A 16,995-nucleotide genomic window follows, 5' to 3' on the forward strand; every position below is an offset into this window, starting at 1 on the left:
ACTGTTGCAGGAAAATTAAACAGAAGCCCAGAGGCAGCTTAAAAGACTAATTAACACCTGCATAAGCTGCTGTGAGTCACAGCTCACCTCATCAGGTGCAGCCTTTGCCACTGGACTTCTATATACATCAGGAATTTCTATATACAATCACATTTGGGATCTTCACTGGAGGGCACAGAACCACACTGGTGACAAGCGCGTTATCCTTAACAGCCTGGCTGAAACCGCACAGCAGGTATTTGGGGGGGGGGGGGGGTTACTCCTGCAGTGTGCCGAGTCAAATTTGAACTGAGGTATTGGTGCTCATTTCTTCAACTTGAGCACCCTAAGATCTATGCCCAGGCTATACCTGATAGGCACATAGCATGCACAGGTGCAAGCAATCTGATTTTTAAAAGTGCATGGCATCCAATAAGCAGGAAAAAAGACCCAAATGAGATGGGCTTGCCTCATTAGAAAAAAGCTGCCGCCTTCACTTTGCAAGGTCTGAGGAAGTCTGTTAATGATACAGCATTTTGGAGGTCATTAAATCATAGGGTTGCCATAAGGCAACATGACTTCACGCATGAATTCCACACATTCATGCTTTTAGCTCATTCATTTCAGCAGTGGCAGAATTCTCCACCTGGTCAGAATACTGTTAAGAATCTGGCTTAAAAGAATCACTTGCAAGAGTGGTCCCGTTTTTGAAGATCCATTCTAATCCCAGGGGGGGGGGGGAATCTTAAGTGGGCAGACCGGCACAGGTTTGTGGAGTGACATTTGGAGCACTAACCTTGGAGGCGGGGGAGTCGCTCACCAACAACTTCCTTTTCGAAATGGCATGTTCTTGTTCTGAAAACAAGGACGTTGTTTCTCACGGCATAAACATGAAAGGTTGCCCCCCCCATCCCAAACTTTGGGAGAAATCTGTGTTCTAGATGGGGATGTTGCATCCAACCCCATTCCCCATTTTAAGGAGCTCTGGCATCAGCGATTTGCAATGCAATCCTAAACAGAGTTACTCCAGTCTAAGCCAATCTGACATTCAAAATGGAAACGTCCAGAAACCAGTGGGAGAACACTTCAGTCTACCAGGACATTCCATCAAGGACTTAAAGGTCACTGTAGTTCAACAGAAACCTTTCAAAAACAAAATCCAACGGGAAGCTGCTGAATTGGAATTCATATGTAAATTTGACTCAGTCAAGCTGGGATTGAATAGAGACTATGAATGGTTATCTCATTATCAGAAGTAACTGACTTCCTTAACAGAAGCAAACTGATCTCCATATCAGAAGCAGCTGTTTGCATCTACTCCGCCCTCCCCTCTCCACCTATATATCTGACCAGTTTCTTCTTGCCCTCCATGCATCTGATGAAGAGAACTGATTCTCGAAAGCTTATGCTACAATAAAGTTGGTTAGTCTTAAAGGTGCTACTGGACTCTTTTTGATTTTGCTACTACAGACTAACACGGCTAACTCCTCTGCATCTGTTTAATAATAACATTTAATTTATATACCATCCTTCAGGATAACTTAATACCCACTCAGAGCAGTTTACAAAGTATGTCATTATTATCCCCACAACAACAATCACCCTGTGAGGTGGATGGGGCTGAGAGAGCTGTTACTGACCCAAGGTCACCCAGCTGGCTTCAAGCAGAGGAGGGGGGAATCAAACCCAGTTCTCCAGATTAGAGTCCTGCCACTCTTAACCACTACACCAAACTGCACTTTTAGGATTGCACTGTTCAATGGGCTTATACTAGATTAACTCTGCATAGGGTTGGATTGTTACAGTCTCGGAGCAGAGGCACCCTTAAGACATAGAAATAGTTTTAAAGGCAATCAAACTTGCTGGAATGGTAGCAATCAGTACTTAATAACAGTATTTTTGCTGTCCCTTGCTGAAATATTTTCCATACACAATCCTCAAAACAGAATTTTCTTTGTGATGTTCCCTTCCCCTGCAACTTATTTGGTTAAGTACAGTATCATGAATCATAATCAAAATGCGAAATTGTGAGCACAGCTCCATTCCAGTATGCTGCAAGACCATTTTTTCCTCTCTGGACCCATCAGAGTTCATGTAAGATTTTAGAACGGTGAAATAACAATTCAGAGAACAGAAATTATTAGTGATTATTTGTGTTATGGATCTCTTAGAGAAGCCCAAAGACATTTTTAGAAGCAGGCTAAGCGCTTAAAAGCAGCTAACACATTTGCCTTTTTTTAACCTTCTGACTGCAATACATTTGCAAATTGTTTGGAATTTAATACAGATAGCATTTTAAAGGAAGCATGAGAAGCTAGCATTCCCTTTTATGGTGGAAGAACATCGTTATTTATTTCTGCATCCCTATTCATCAGAAAGAAGTGTAAAACCAGACCTCTGCCCTTAACCCAAAGCGGGAGAAGCCAATGCCAGCCTCACCCTCAGACTTTTAATTTGGGCTGACAATAGGAAAAGGAGATTGAAACTTCCTCCCAAGTGTTCTGAAGCAGTCCATGTCAAGTTATTCATCTGGCAGGATGAGGTCTCAGGAACATATGGCTAGAACTGCTGCAGGCCAATATGAAATCCAGAAAAACTGCGGTAATTATAGACTTGCTGATGTCCACAGGAGGCCAAGGTAAATTCTTTCCCCTTTGATCCATCTTCAGTGCCAGTTCAGGCTCCTTCAGTTTGTGTGAAAGTGGTGACAAATAATTGTTCAGCTCTTCTACAAAAGTAAGCCCTCCCCCATCTAAAGTTTCTGGAATTCTATACAATTCCATTTCAGGGCAACTATGCATAAGCCAAAGTCTCATAAACAAAGGAAAATAAACACAAAAGAATGCATTACAACCTTCCCCAGATTAAGGGATATATGAGAAAATGAGCCAGAAATGCTACGCAGAATTAAAAGGTTTAACTACGGAGTACCCTAAAAGGCACAGGCGTTTTCAACCACAGGCTCATCTAACTATAGGAATTCCTCTTCCTACAGACTTGCAAAATGGGGTATTTAGAGGCTAGAAAATACAGTACTGTTTATGATAAAAACAAGATTTAAGGCAAAAATAACCCAGTTCAGGGCCCAAACCTAAAATCTCTGAGTTGGCTTACATGCCAACCAAACACTACCAAACAAAAATAGACATCGATTTCAGAAAAGCTGATCCGCACATCGGAGCCTCAGTGATTTCTGCACCCCAGTCTGCAGTTCTTCAGTACAGGTATTGTGGGGAGTCCCGAGATCTTTACAAAAGGGGCTTTCAGGTGACAACTTAGAAAAAGAAGACGACTTCAGATCCTCCAGAGTATGTGTGGAGACAGCTTTTCAGATTTCAGTCTACACGAGCCTGCTCTGCAGGGAGGGCAGAATAAAAATCTAAAGTAAATAAAATAACTACAGATAAATAAATAAATAAAGATAAATGATTTCCTCCGTAAGATAAATACTGCATTCATTTCTGTAAGAGTTACACTGCAAGAGGAAGCCCAATTATTCACCTTATGAAACATTATCAAAACCAAAGGGACTGAATCCATCACCAAACTGTTTTCTGAAGTCAGCGTGAGAACCATAGAATTCAGGAACATTGCTGAACGTGAACCAGAAACCCAAATGTATAATGGCTCCCTGAAGCTGACTAATTAACTACTAATTTAAACAAAATTAAGCAATTCATTTCTCCTTATTTAATAAATAATATCACAAAGTGAACTAGTTCATATTTACAATATTGAAATTAAAAACAGCCTTTTCTAACTTCTGCGTTTTTTCACATGTTGTGTTACAAGAGATTCCATATCCAGCTTGGGTGGAGTCCGGCAGGTGTGGCAGGCTTCTCGCGTGGCCCTGCTCCGCTCTGCTCTTCTCATCACGCAGATTGCCCTCCCCGCTCCCCGCTGTCAGTGTTTAACCGACTCTTTACAAGCAGAAGTGCATCAAAATTTCAACAGACTTGCGATAATATCTCAGCATCACACACATTTTTGAATGCAATAAGAGGAAGGAAAACAGGACAGGTAATCTTGACTTAAAACTTCAGTAGAAAAATTCAAATCGAATATTGAACACACTAGTTACACACACAGTACACGTGACAACGCACTTAATGTGGTTTACATTTCATTTTTATTTATTCCTTGAAACTGCTCATATTGCAGGCTTTAAGTTTTTTTAATGAAATATGGAACTGAGCAGATTCATTTTCCCAACAAAATTATGGTAAAGACTTGCTCAGTCTTCCATCTTATTGCTACAAAACTTTACAGGTGCATGGTTTGTAAAATATAACCCTTTAAGGACTGAAAGCATGCGTGCACATGCGTGCACACACACACACACACACACACACACACACACACACACACACAAAGAGATGCACTATAAATAGACACCTGCAGCCAACCCTCTGTCTGGTAAATTTCCTCATCACCACTTAACCAGTATGACTCTGTTTACCCAGAAGTAAGCCTTACTGAGTTCAGTGGAGCTTACTCCTCTGCAACTGCATGTCAGATCACAGCCCAAGTTGTTTATCTTGCCCTCCAAGAAGCTGCTGCCGCCTGTCCCTACCTTCTCTGCAAAGGAAAAGGAGGAGCGACTGCTGTGCCTCCCTGCCTCCTTCTCTGGAATTACAGCTGTCTTTGCAAAGGAACTGCTGATCATTTGCTCTGGAAACCAGCAGTTTCCGTCAGAGCAAACCAACAATGTATTTGGCCAAGATAGCCACAAATGCCAAGAATACGAGACACTGATTGGCAGGGGAGGGGAGAAGAGTACTGTGGCGGCTTCTGTTCTTTTTCCTCCTCGGGGAGAAAGCAGGAGGCAGCCCCCCTCTCCCCCAGTAAGCAACCAAAAGTCATCAGGAGTAAGTCCCAGTAAATTTAATGGTGCTCACTCCTATACACAGGAGAAGCAAACACCATTGAACTTACTGGGATTTCTGACTGAAGCTACATAGGACCATGCTGTGGCGAAGTCGTCTCTCAGCTCTTCTTCCAAGCTGTGGCTTGCATGGTGAAACTTTCTGCCATCAGAGCAATGTGAGATGAACTTTGTCTCTCTAAGCAAGAAAGAACTGTGAGCATAGAAAGACACACACCACTTTGGAGCAGCCCGCCAAATATTGCTGATTTCAAGGGAGAAATGCTTCAGTCCTCCTGAACTATTTAGAGAGAGAAACCAACACATTAATGTTTCTAAAACAAAGCTGCCACTCAGCCTCACATTGACAGTATTTGAAAAACTAAGTTAAACATCTGGCACAGCCAATTCTGCACTCATCATGTACACAGCTGCTTTTGAAAGAAAAAAGAAACTGCAAATGGAATGGTTTGGTTTCATAACAAAACTACCACAGAACTCTTTGAAATGGGATTGCATGGGTGGATTAAGAACACTCTATGTACAGAGAAATTAAATATTCACCCCAGGAGAAAGGGCCAAGTTATACAACCAATAGAATCAAGTAGTAAGGGTCTTCCATGGGTTGTGATACTGGAGGTAGAAGGATTTGTATGTTGGGAAACATGCTTGCTTACAGAAAACTAGCATGGCCAGATGTTCGCCAGACTGTAACCATGTGCCAGACATGCTATCTGTCTATATGCCTGTTGGTTTTAAACATACAAAACCTGAACTGGTACACTCCAGAAAAAGCTTTGCCATCAAATTCTGCTGATTGTACAACCTAGCCTTGAACAAGACTCAAGGGCTACCACAGAACACAACATGATGCCGGCTAAGATCATAAACGAAGTGCAATGGAAGCCAGACTAGTTGTTCTGAAGCAGCCCCATTTAGGGCTGCTGGCTTATTACAGAAGCCCACAGTTGGAGGACTGCCACTTAAATTTTATCCAGGTGTGCAGTGCAAATAATTCTGTGAAGGACTGCAGCCTTAACAGGCAGAGATTTTGCTTACTTGGGCTTCTGTTCTAAGAGATGAATGCCCATTTCCCTCTATTAATAAAATAGCAACACAAAAGAGAGGCAGAAGATTCAAAAAGCAAGCTGACCACCACTCAATAGTGATGAGCCTCTAGAAGACTGTTTCTAATTTAGTCATTGCCCATGTGATGTTGATGGAACCACCTATACGACGACAACTTCAATATCTTTATCAATGATCTGGAGGAAGGAGTGGAAGGGCTGCTCATTAAATTTGCTGATGATACCAAATTGGGAGGGGTAGCAAACACCCAAGAAGATAGAATTAAAATTCAACAAGACCTGAATACTCTGGAGAAGTGGGCAGCTGTGAATAGGATGCAATTCGACAAAGACAAGTGCACAGTATTATATCTGGGCCACAAAAATGAGAAGCACAAATACTGGATGGGGGATACACTTCTGGGCAGTAGTATATGTGAAAGGGATCTTGGGGTAAGAGTGGACTGTAAACTGAATATAAGCAGTCAGTGTGATGCGGTGGCAAAAAAGGCCAATTCAGTCTTGGGTTGTATCAAAGGGGCCATAGTGTTGAAATCGCAGGTCATAGCTCGTCTCTATACTGCCTTGGTCAGGCCGCACCTGGAGTATTGTGTGCAGTTCTGGAGGCCTCACTTCAAAAAGGATGTGGACAAAATCGAGAGGGTGCAGAGGAGAGCGATGAGGATGATCAGGGGTCTGGAGACTGAGCCCTACGAGGAAAGGCTGAGGGCCTTGGGAATGTTTAGTTAGGAGAAGAGGAGGTTGAGGGGGGACATGATTGCTCTCTTTAAGTATTTGAAAGGCTGTTATTTGGAGGAGGGCAGGGAGCTGTTCCAGTTGGCAGCAGAGGGTAGGACCCGAAGCAATGGGCTTAAATTATATGCACAAAGGTACCGGCTGGATATTAGGAAAAACTTTTTCACGGTCAGAGTAGTTCAAAAGTGGAATCAGCTGCCTAGGGAGGTGGTGAGCTCCCCTTCACTGACAGTTTTCAAGAACAGGCTGGATGAATACTTGTCAGAGATGCTTTAGGCTGATCCTGCACTGGGCAGGGGGTTGGGTTGGACTAGATGGTCTGTATGGCCCCTTCCAACTCTATGATTCTATGAAATAAGCATTCTAAAGCTAAAAGATGCTGCAGAAAACTGAATCTCCCCCTTCCCCCATGCTTCAATACTCTCACTGTTGTTCAAAATTTATTTTAGAGCCGAGCCTTGTAGTCTATTAACCTATTTGAAAAGGGATCAGTACTCCTGGGCGTGGTCAGCGGGAATACTGAGTCAATTTAAGTATATGGGACTAACAGTGGAGGACTTATTTATGTCTGATGAGGCCTATATCCTTAATTGTGTTAAGCAGCGTCTACTAGATTGGGAGCAACAGAAGTTATTTCCAGCCCAACCTTTTGTTTGCTCCTCAGCTGCATTAGGATTGACTACGTACGTTGGCAGAATTCTGCAGTACTTTTATGATCTCGAGACCCCGGGCTGTCGTAGGGCCTTTATGTTGGCCAGACTAGATGCCTTTCCCTCCAATGTCCTTCAGGGGAGATACCAGCGAGTCCCCTTTTCAGAAAGACATTGTTTGTGTGGAGCCAACTGCCCAGATACCATCCCGCATATAATTCTGGAATGCCGTTTATATGATAAGTTGCAAAGAATGCTGTCTGAGAGGTTGCCAATGCATATTGAACAGCAGAACAATCTATCCTTTTTGTCGTTTTCTGTTAAAGGATATTGATACAGTGATTTCTAAAGTGGTTGTGTTTTAGTGGGTGTGCTTATGATTCATACAAGTTTTGTATAAATATATTGTCTTTTGATATTTTATGTAATTTTATAGTGACTTGTTTGCTGTCTTAGATCTTTGTATGCCATTAAAGGTATTTGAATTGAATTGAATGGATACTCTCATTGTCCCGTGGTATAGAGAAAGGCAAACAGAGTTAAATAAACAGGGTCGGATCTCACAATCTGGCAGCGGAAGGTGCTGATGGTCATGGATCTTCTCAGTTGTCTATTTACCCCAGCAGTTATTGCAGAGCCCCAGGGAAGTTTGTTCCTGGGATTGTGCAACCTGCATGGAGTAATAACCATGTGCGCCTGGAAGGCTGCAGTAGAGATGAGAAATGGATTACTTTCAGCAGGGAGCAATTTCACCTCCTCTCCCTCCCCCACCGTTGCATTCCAACCAAGGGGGCTATTACTCCACCACACAGGCCTTGCAACCCCAAGAATGAACTTTTCAGAGTCAGAAATGGCTTCTGGGGTGGGGAGGGCAAGATGGGCAGATATGCAATCCTTGTGAGGTATCACATGGTCTTTGCATTAAATCCAACCCATCATCTGCTAGACGGTTTTGAAAAACACAGGCGCTAACGTTAGATTAAGCAGAAGCAAATTGCAACTATAAGCAAAGTGTTGAAATAAGGTTGTGTGTTATAAATTAAGTCTGGAAGGGTCTGAGAAATTTGCTATAATACTCTGTGAAATATGAAAACTACATTACAGGTTTTTTTAATGGTACATGCAATGACTGTTCTTTTGCTATTACCGAAATCCCAAAACAAAAATTGCTCTTTCATCTCAAAGCTGGTCAGCCCAAAAGCTTCTAAGTTAAACACAACTGCATCATACTAACAACAAATCGTCAAACAGACACTGTGAAGCAGTACCCGCTACTGTACAAACAAGGAGAAAGTTAAAGACGCACAAGTATACGGGCTTACAAGCCAATGCCAGTGAGCAGCTTAAACCAGAGGTAAGGCCACAATGAATCCTGCCCTTGGTGTCTGTCTCCGTCCCTCTCTCTCACACACACAAAAGAGAGAAAGAGCCAGGCACAAATGGATGATGTGAAGTGAGGCGAAAAGTGCCTCATATTAAGAGCTAGTTGGGCGCAAAGACCTTGTAGGGGTGACATGAAATGAAAAAAAAAAAACAGCATAAGGGAAGACCTAGAATGGAACACATTTTAAGACACTAGTATTGATTTAACATTCTGCCATCTCCCTTTAAGTACCCTGCCTTCAATCTTCATGCTGCACAGAAACTCTACAACTAGAACAGCGCTCCAAGTTAAGAAAAACATCCCATACAGAGAAGCAATATTCAACAACAGTGCAGCTTTTAAAAACGGAAGACAGCGTTGAGCCCAACAGACCCTGTTCATGTTGTGTAGCTGTGAAGTCAAATGCTTCCCTGCAAGAAGCCATTTGCTCCAGCATTGGCGTCTCTTGTTTACAGAGCAGTCAGGACTCACGTGTAGAGATGGGCATGAACTGAAAAAAAAAAAACACTGTGCGGTTCGTGGTTTGTTGCATTTCACGAACCTGCCCCGGTTTGCGAACCAGTTCATTTGGTTTGTGAAAACGTCACATCTGGGTCAGCAAATTGTCACTTCTGGGTCAGCAGAAGGTCTGCAGGAAGTCCATCCCCTCTTGCCTAGGAAACTGATTGATCCGTGCCCGGCTGTCTGCAGCGATGAACCAAAAAAATGAACCAAATGAACCAGCCTAAAGTTCGTGGTGGTTCGTCAGCAATGGACTCTGATGAACCACCGGTTCGCGAACCACGAACCGGCCCATTTCATGCCAAACTTTGGCTTGTATTTCGGTTCATGCCCATCTCTACTCACGTGGATCCTAAATGTTCGTCTTTTGTGGGGAGGAGGACTGCACACCAGGGAAGGTAGCCCCATTGAGTCTGCGTCAGTAATTTTTACTATGCTCACCAATGAAGAGAATGTTGAAATTGTTTAAAACAACTGGTAGGTTGGGGGGGAGGCATGTCTAGCAAGTTCCAAATAAAAGTATATCTAATATCCTTCTAATGCATTTCAATGGTCAAATTAACAAAATTACTTTTTCTCCTCTACAAAAGGGGCTTGGAAATCAACTCATGGCAAGATCTAGGCAGAAGGACAGTTTCAAGACTGGGTCCAATACAAATTTAGTTTCTGTGCCTTCTGATCATCCAATAAACCTTAACTTTTGAGCTTCCAGGGTATATAATGGTAGTGAACCCAACGGCTGAAGAATCCACAATGTCGTGCATGGATTTCACACGTGCTCTGGGTTTTCAAGGCCCTCTTTCTACAGCAATTTGCTTTCTCTAGAAAGGAGCTCCTGAAGTCTGGGATCCTCCATAGTGGCATTTGGCATGGCATAAAAGATGGCAATTGCAAAGGGGGAAGGGGAATCAGCCACTTCCACAATCACAGGAGAAGCACTCTTTGGATCAGGGTTCCCCAATGTGCAGCCCATGGGCCCTGTGCTGCATACCGACACCTTTCCTGATGCCTGCCAAGCATTTTTAAGAAAGTAGGTGGGAATTTTGCCCAGCAGGGCTTCTGATTGGCCATTGGAGATCTGATTGGTTGGGCAGATCAAAAGGCATCCTATTAAACAGATGCTCAGCCTAAAACATTGTAGTATTTACAATGACAATCATGCATAATCTGGCTCCCTGACATTTTATGGTTGTCCCCACTTCCTGTGGCAGAATTTCAAAGCTGCCCACAGGCTCAAAAAGGTTGGGGACTTCTGCTTTAGATCTTGGCCAATGTGCATTAAAGATTCATTTACAAGTGACCCAGAGAGCTCTCAGTGAGGAGCTTCTGGAAATTACTTTGGAGAGGAGAAAACAGTAGTGGTATTAAGTGACCCTCAGTTATAACACAACTGGGAGAGGACAGGAACACTGCACCTGGTTGCCGGCAGGGAAGAGAAAGAAGGAGCAAGTCCAATCAGTGCTTTTGCACTAATCCTTTTCTAAGTACTATTATTTCACTGTACAGCCACTTCTAACACAGGCACAGAAAAATCATACAAAACTAAATCAAGCGTCGGCTTAACACCCAAGGAAAGACACGGAAAGCCCGATCCATGATGGAGAGGTCCATTTGTGGCCAATGCTTGAGGAAAAATGCTGCTGTATGTCGATGATACCAAAAACATGCTGCCAAATGAAGTTATTGGGAACAGTCCACTTAAAACATACACACACGCATACTTAACTTACGCATAATACCAAATTATGTTCAAGATTAGCCAACAAAAAACCTAGAGCAATCCTGAACATATTTTCTGACACATATATATTGACTGAAAGGAAGAGACGAACCCTTTATAACACGAACATATGCCGGTAATGTGAACAGTTAGGATAACTGCGCAAGAGGCCCTGTTTGCAATGTTAAAAACCTCAGGAATCAACACTATAAATACATAAAAAGGAACACAAAAAGATCTATCAACCATGGCCAAAATGAAACACCCCCTCCCTCCCCCCCCCCCGAACTCTAAAGGTAACACACATGGCATGTGTTGCAGGCAAGGCAGAGGCGTCTGTTTTAAAGCTTTTGCACAAACTTCATATAATCTTAAAAAAAATATGCTGGCCTTTACAAGGTTCTACTTGCTGAAAAATAAAAACAAAAATTTCAGTTCGTAAAAAGTCACAAGACTTCAGTTTAAAAAAAAGGAACAGTTCCAGCCATAGACCAAAAATATATATATATATATATATTTTAAAAAACTGGAAGAGTATGGTAATTAGATTATACAAGCATGGTCAGGCTTGGAACCTGAATATACTTCAGAGCAAATGCTCAGAGGAAAAAAAACCAATATATAAACTATTTGGTAACAAAAGCGTACTATATGTTGTGATACAAAAAGGTATGGTGAAAATGTACCTTTTATACTAAAGCGTTCCTTGGTCCATAAAAACTATGTTATGTCCATGTTTTCTAGATCAACTTTTTTCCCCAGCCACTTTTATTATTTTTAAATCCGTGCCCATTTTTATAAAGACAGCTAAAAATAGAATTTGAATACAGAGTAATTCCTCACACACATTTCTTTCTTTTCTTTTTTTAAAATGTGTGGCTTCCACTGAGATCAGCACTTGCAGGTGATAAAAGTTCAAATAGTAGTGAAGAATTGTTTTTTCCCCATGAAACCACAAAAATTGTTCAGTTTTATTGTTTGAAGCACTTAAAAGTCAAGGGTTTGTTTTGTTTTTTTAGAAAAAAAGGTCCACAGCAAGAGCAGTGGTTAGGAAACTACCGTTGCCGCTGATGACGTGACATTGGTTGGGTTTGTGCTGACATTTGTGTAACTTCCCTCACTGTTTGCATTTGTTTCGCTAGATGCCAGGAGGCTCGAGTTGGCCCTGAGGATTGCTCCAGCAGCACTGCAGTGGGGTCGGGGCCCTGGCTCTGGCGTGTAAGTAAACGTAAGGCTGGTAGAGTAGATTATGCCATCATTGCGGACCAACGTTACTGGCACCTGGACAGGTTGACGAACCCACCGCCAGCCTTCTCGGAATGCAGAAATGTCAGGAACAACACACAGCATGCTTTCGGCGCACCTGGTGAAAAGGCAAGAGAAAGCATTAGATGCTGAGGACATGTATTGCTAAGAAAAGACAATTCAAGCTATTTTGAAAACCCAGGCAGCCCAAAAGATGAACCCGGAAAGGACCTAAATTATTCAAAATGATGGTTGTTGGGGGTTTTCCGGGCTGTATTGCCGTGGTCTTGGCATTGTAGTTCCTGACGTTTCGCCAGCAGCTGTGGCTGGCATCTTCAGAGGTGTAGCACCAAAAGACAGAGATCTCTCAGTGTCACAGTGTGGAAAAGATGTAGGTCATTTGTATCTACTCAGGAGGGGTGGGGTTGAGCTGAGTCATTCTGTAAGAGTTTCCCAGGGTGTGGAATGCTAATGGCGGGAGGCTTCACTGTATCCTGAGGAGGTTCTTTTGCATATGGATTGGTGCTTGATGTGCTAATCTTCTCTGCAGGGCTATTGTCGGGTGTGGAGTGTTTTGTTGGCCTGGTGTTTTTCAGAACTGGAGCCCATGCTCTGTTCATTCTTAAGGTTTCTTCTTTCCTGTTGAAGTTTTGCTTATGCTTGTGAATTTCAATGGCTTCCCTGTGCAGTCTGACAAAGTAGTTGGAAGTGTTGTCCAGTATTTTGGTGTCCTGGAATAAGATACTGTGCCCTGTTTGAGTTAGGCTATGTTCAGCCACTGCTGATTTTTCAGGCTGTCCAAGTCTGCAGTGTCTTTCATGTTCTTTTATTCTTGTCTGGACTACTTTGTCAGACTGCACAGGGAAGCCATTGAAATTCACAAGCATAAGCAAAACTTCAACAGGAAAGAAGAAACCTTAAGAATGAACAGAGCATGGGCTCCAGTTCTGAAAAACACCAGGCCAACAAAACACTCCACACCCGACAATAGCCCTGCAGAGAAGATTAGCACATCAAGCACCAATCCATATGCAAAAGAACCTCCTCAGGATACAGTGAAGCCTCCCGCCATTAGCATTCCACACCCTGGGAAACTCTTACAGAATGACTCAGCTCAACCCCACCCCTCCTGAGTAGATACAAATGACCTACATCTTTTCCACACTGTGACACTGAGAGATCTCTGTCTTTTGGTGCTACACCTCTGAAGATGCCAGCCACAGCTGCTGGCGAAACGTCAGGAACTACAATGCCAAGACCACGGCAATACAGCCCGGAAAACCCCCAACAACCATCGTTCTCCGGCCGTGAAAGCCTTCGACAATACATATTCAAAATGAGCTGCTGTGCATGATTTCTTTTAAAATGTCACTATTTATTCTGCCATTTTTGCTGCTTTGCAAACATTTATTATAGTTTTGCTCATCTGGAAGGTGAAAAGGAGCTCTGCAGGACATGAACTTCTACATTCAACCATTTGAAAGCATATTCTGCCTCCTGAAATTTCAACGGCTGCTGCACATAAGAATAAATCTGCACCCCTAACAGTCAAAAAGATGACATAAAAAACTGATAGCCAGGAAACTCAAGAAGCTGTGATACTAGGCAGAAATCGGTGTCTCTTTCTGCAGCCCATTGGAACTACTATATATATCCCCACTACATAATTCTGTAAATGGGTTTCCGACGACTCACTGGGATTCCACAGCACAGAAGCGTTAGTGCGCCCCAAGTAAGAGAAGAGGGGAGTCACTCTGTGGGCCAATGGGGCTGGAACGAGTTGCTGCTAGGTGCAGGAGCTGGAGCCGCTCCCCTCGTGCTCCTTGCCCACAGCAACCCCGATCAGGGTGGCTGCTGGGCAGACGAAGTGGAGCCGCCCCCCTTGTGCACTTCCTGCCCGCAGCGGCCCCGATCCTGGTGGCTACCGGGCAGAGGAGCTGAAGCTGCCCCCCTTGCGCACTCCCCACCTGCAGCGGCCCCAATCTGGCTGGCTGCTGGGTGGAGGAGCTGGAGACGCCCCCCTCGCATGCTCCTCACCCGCTGCAGCCCCAATCCGGGTGGCTGCCAGGCAGAAGAGCTGGAGCTGCCCCCCTTGCGTGCTCTTCGCCCGCAGCAGCCCTGATCTGGGCGGCTGCTGGGCGGACGAGGTAGAGCCGCCTCACTCACGTGCTCCACACCTACAGCGGCCCTGATCCGGGTGGCTGCCGGACAGAGGAGCTGGAGCCACCTCCCTCGCGTGCTTTCCACCTGCAGCGGCCCCGATCTGGGTGGCTGCCGTGCAGAGGAGCTGGAGCTGCCCCCTCCTGCGCTCTCCACCTGCAGCGGCCCCGATCCAGTGGCTGTTGAGTGGAGGAGCTGGAGCCGCCCCCTCATGTGCTCCCCACCCACAGCAGTCACTGCCAGGCGCAGGCGCCCATGAGAGCGCCTGGTGCCATGCCTCTCATTGCAGCACTGGGGAAGGGGCAATGTTGTCAGGCCCCCCTGCCCTCCTTCCTCACCCCAGATCAGGGTGCTAGGGAGGAGGCAATTCCCATCCAGGCCACCCTGCCCTCCCCCCCCCCCCAGATAGGGGTTTCTGGGGAGGGAGCAATGCCCAGCCAGGCTGCTTTGCCCTCCTCCCCTCCTCCAGATAGGGGCTCTGGGGAGAGGGCAATGGCCAGCCAGGCCACCGTGCCTTTCTCCCCGCCCCAGCTCAAGGCATTGGGGAGGGGACAGTTCCCAGCCCCGCGGTCCTGCCCTCCTCACAGTGCCCCAGACAGTGGCTCTGGGGAGGGGGCAATGCCCAGCCAGACCATCCTGCCCTCCTTCTGCCACCCCATATCAGGGCGCTGGGGAGGGGGCAATGCCCAGCTGGGCCACTTTGCCCTCCTCCCCACCCCCAGATAGGGGCTCTGGGGAGGGGGCACTGCCCAGCCCCACCACCCTGCCCTTCTTCCCCCACCCTACATCAGTGCGCTGGGGAGGGGACAATGCCAGCCCTGCTCTCCTTCCCCCAACCCAGATCAGGTTGCTGGGGAGTGGGCAATGGCCAGCCCAGCCCCCCAGCCCTTTCTAGAGCCCATTGTATTTTTTATATATCCCTGAGAATTATGCATTAGGTCTTTATCAGAGTTGTAAACTTTAATCAGATTATTGAAACTTTGCAGCCAGTTTTAATTGGTGAGGATGCTAAGACAGACCACATTTCTCCCCCCCCCCCCCTGTATAATAAGAATGAAAAAAAGAACGCTCCAAATAAGCCTCGCTTCTGACTGGCAGTTTTGAGTTACTAAATTGCAAATCCTCACATTTCCTTTAAGGTCGCAAAAAGCTGTCTATTTTAAGGCTTTGATAGCAGGTAATTTAAATTTGAGGATTCAACTTGAGAGTTTAACTGTCCCAATCTTTGTGAGGCCTAGAAAAACCAACATACACAACCAAGTGTTCCAAAACTGCCACATAAAAAGGACCAGGCCCAAGGAGCAGTACAGCACCTGTACATTGTTTCTGCTTCGACATCTCCAAACCAGACGCGTAAATTTGGAGTGAAGTTCTGCCCTGTTAGTTCCAGCATTGCTACGTCCCCACCGCCATTCAACTAGTGAAGAAAAAAAGCCGTGTAAACCCCCAAGCAGAAAAGCATGAAAGCATTATCACTTGCAAAACAGTGAATATACAAAAATGTCACCTAATACAGTAAAAGATATTCTCCAATAATGTGCTGTTTTGAACTAACTGTTATCATTGGACGAAGTCTGCTGAGCCACCAACCAGCAAAAAGCAGGATGGGGCCATCTCTTATAAATCAGGTGTTTTTTTAAAAAAAGGATACTAAAAAGAATTGGTAGCTTTGTCAGACACTGAGTTAGTCTCAGCTCTGCTTACCACTGCTAAAGATCTTCAAGATTCATGTTCGGTATCACCTTAAAGACTCTAGAAAACGTATAGATCTTGTTGGTCTTTAAGATGCTACTGGATTCAAATCTTGCTGTTCTGTAGATCAACTCAACTACCTACTTGAAACTAGCTGCTAAAGATAGTTACTTGGCGGGGGGGGGGGACTGAATCCTATAAAAGATTGGAATGTAGTCTTATTAACTAAATTAACATACTACAAAGGATGCAAAAAACAGGGTTAACATACCTGTAACTTATGTTCATCGAGTTCTTCTGTGCTGACACACATGGGGACTGCGCAGGCGCAGGCCAGCCGCCGGAGAATTTTCTAGAGCTTCCATGGCTCCGAAGGGGCCGTTTGTCGCGCGCCTCAGCGACCGTCTTCCCGCCCAAACGGTCACGTGATCCTCCAGCGACCAACGGCCCCTTCCCTCAGTTCTCCCTTGCCGCCGCTTGACCAACACACCTCAGCCATAACACCTTAAAAACACCAATTTCCGTTACAGCCATCACATTATCGTGCATTGGAGTTCACAGCGGGGTAGGAGGGAGGGTTGTGTGTCAGCACAGAAGAACTCGATGAACATAAGTTACAGGTATGTTAACCCTGTTTTCATCTTCGTTCTTCTGTGCCTCCACACATGGGAGTGTACCAAGCTTCACACAATAAGGAAGGCGGGGGTGAAGTCCAACACAATTTTATTAAGCAAACAAGAACAACAATAAATAGATATGCATATATACATCTATGTAAAAATACTGTGTAAGGACACATAAATACTCAATATTTACATATATACACACCCCCAGGTACATATATACACTTTCACTCATGGGCACCCAACAGGTACGCCAAGAAAGACATTCCAAAACTCCCTCAGGAAAAAAGGGAGTGTAAGACAGCCTTGGCCACAGATACATCCTGCTCCGCATTGACATCAACGGCGTAATGC

General features: G+C 44.7%; 1 protein-coding gene across 1 annotated transcript in view; it reads right to left on the reverse strand.

The window, feature by feature from the left end:
* Positions 1-3,667: 3,667 nt before the first annotated feature.
* The window catches only part of RBPJ (recombination signal binding protein for immunoglobulin kappa J region), a 103,578-nt gene continuing 90,250 nt past the window's right edge, over positions 3,668-16,995 (reverse strand). Inside the window, exons 10-11 of the mRNA XM_054999184.1 lie at positions 15,640-15,743; positions 3,668-12,284 (exon numbers count right to left, since the gene is read on the reverse strand). Coding sequence (XP_054855159.1) covers positions 11,969-12,284; positions 15,640-15,743 — 420 coding nt within the window. The 3' untranslated portion in view covers positions 3,668-11,968. The remainder of the gene's footprint in view (positions 12,285-15,639; positions 15,744-16,995) is intronic.

This window comes from Eublepharis macularius, chromosome 15, assembly GCF_028583425.1.
Source record: "Eublepharis macularius isolate TG4126 chromosome 15, MPM_Emac_v1.0, whole genome shotgun sequence".
Classification (NCBI taxonomy): Eukaryota; Metazoa; Chordata; class Lepidosauria; order Squamata; family Eublepharidae; genus Eublepharis; species Eublepharis macularius.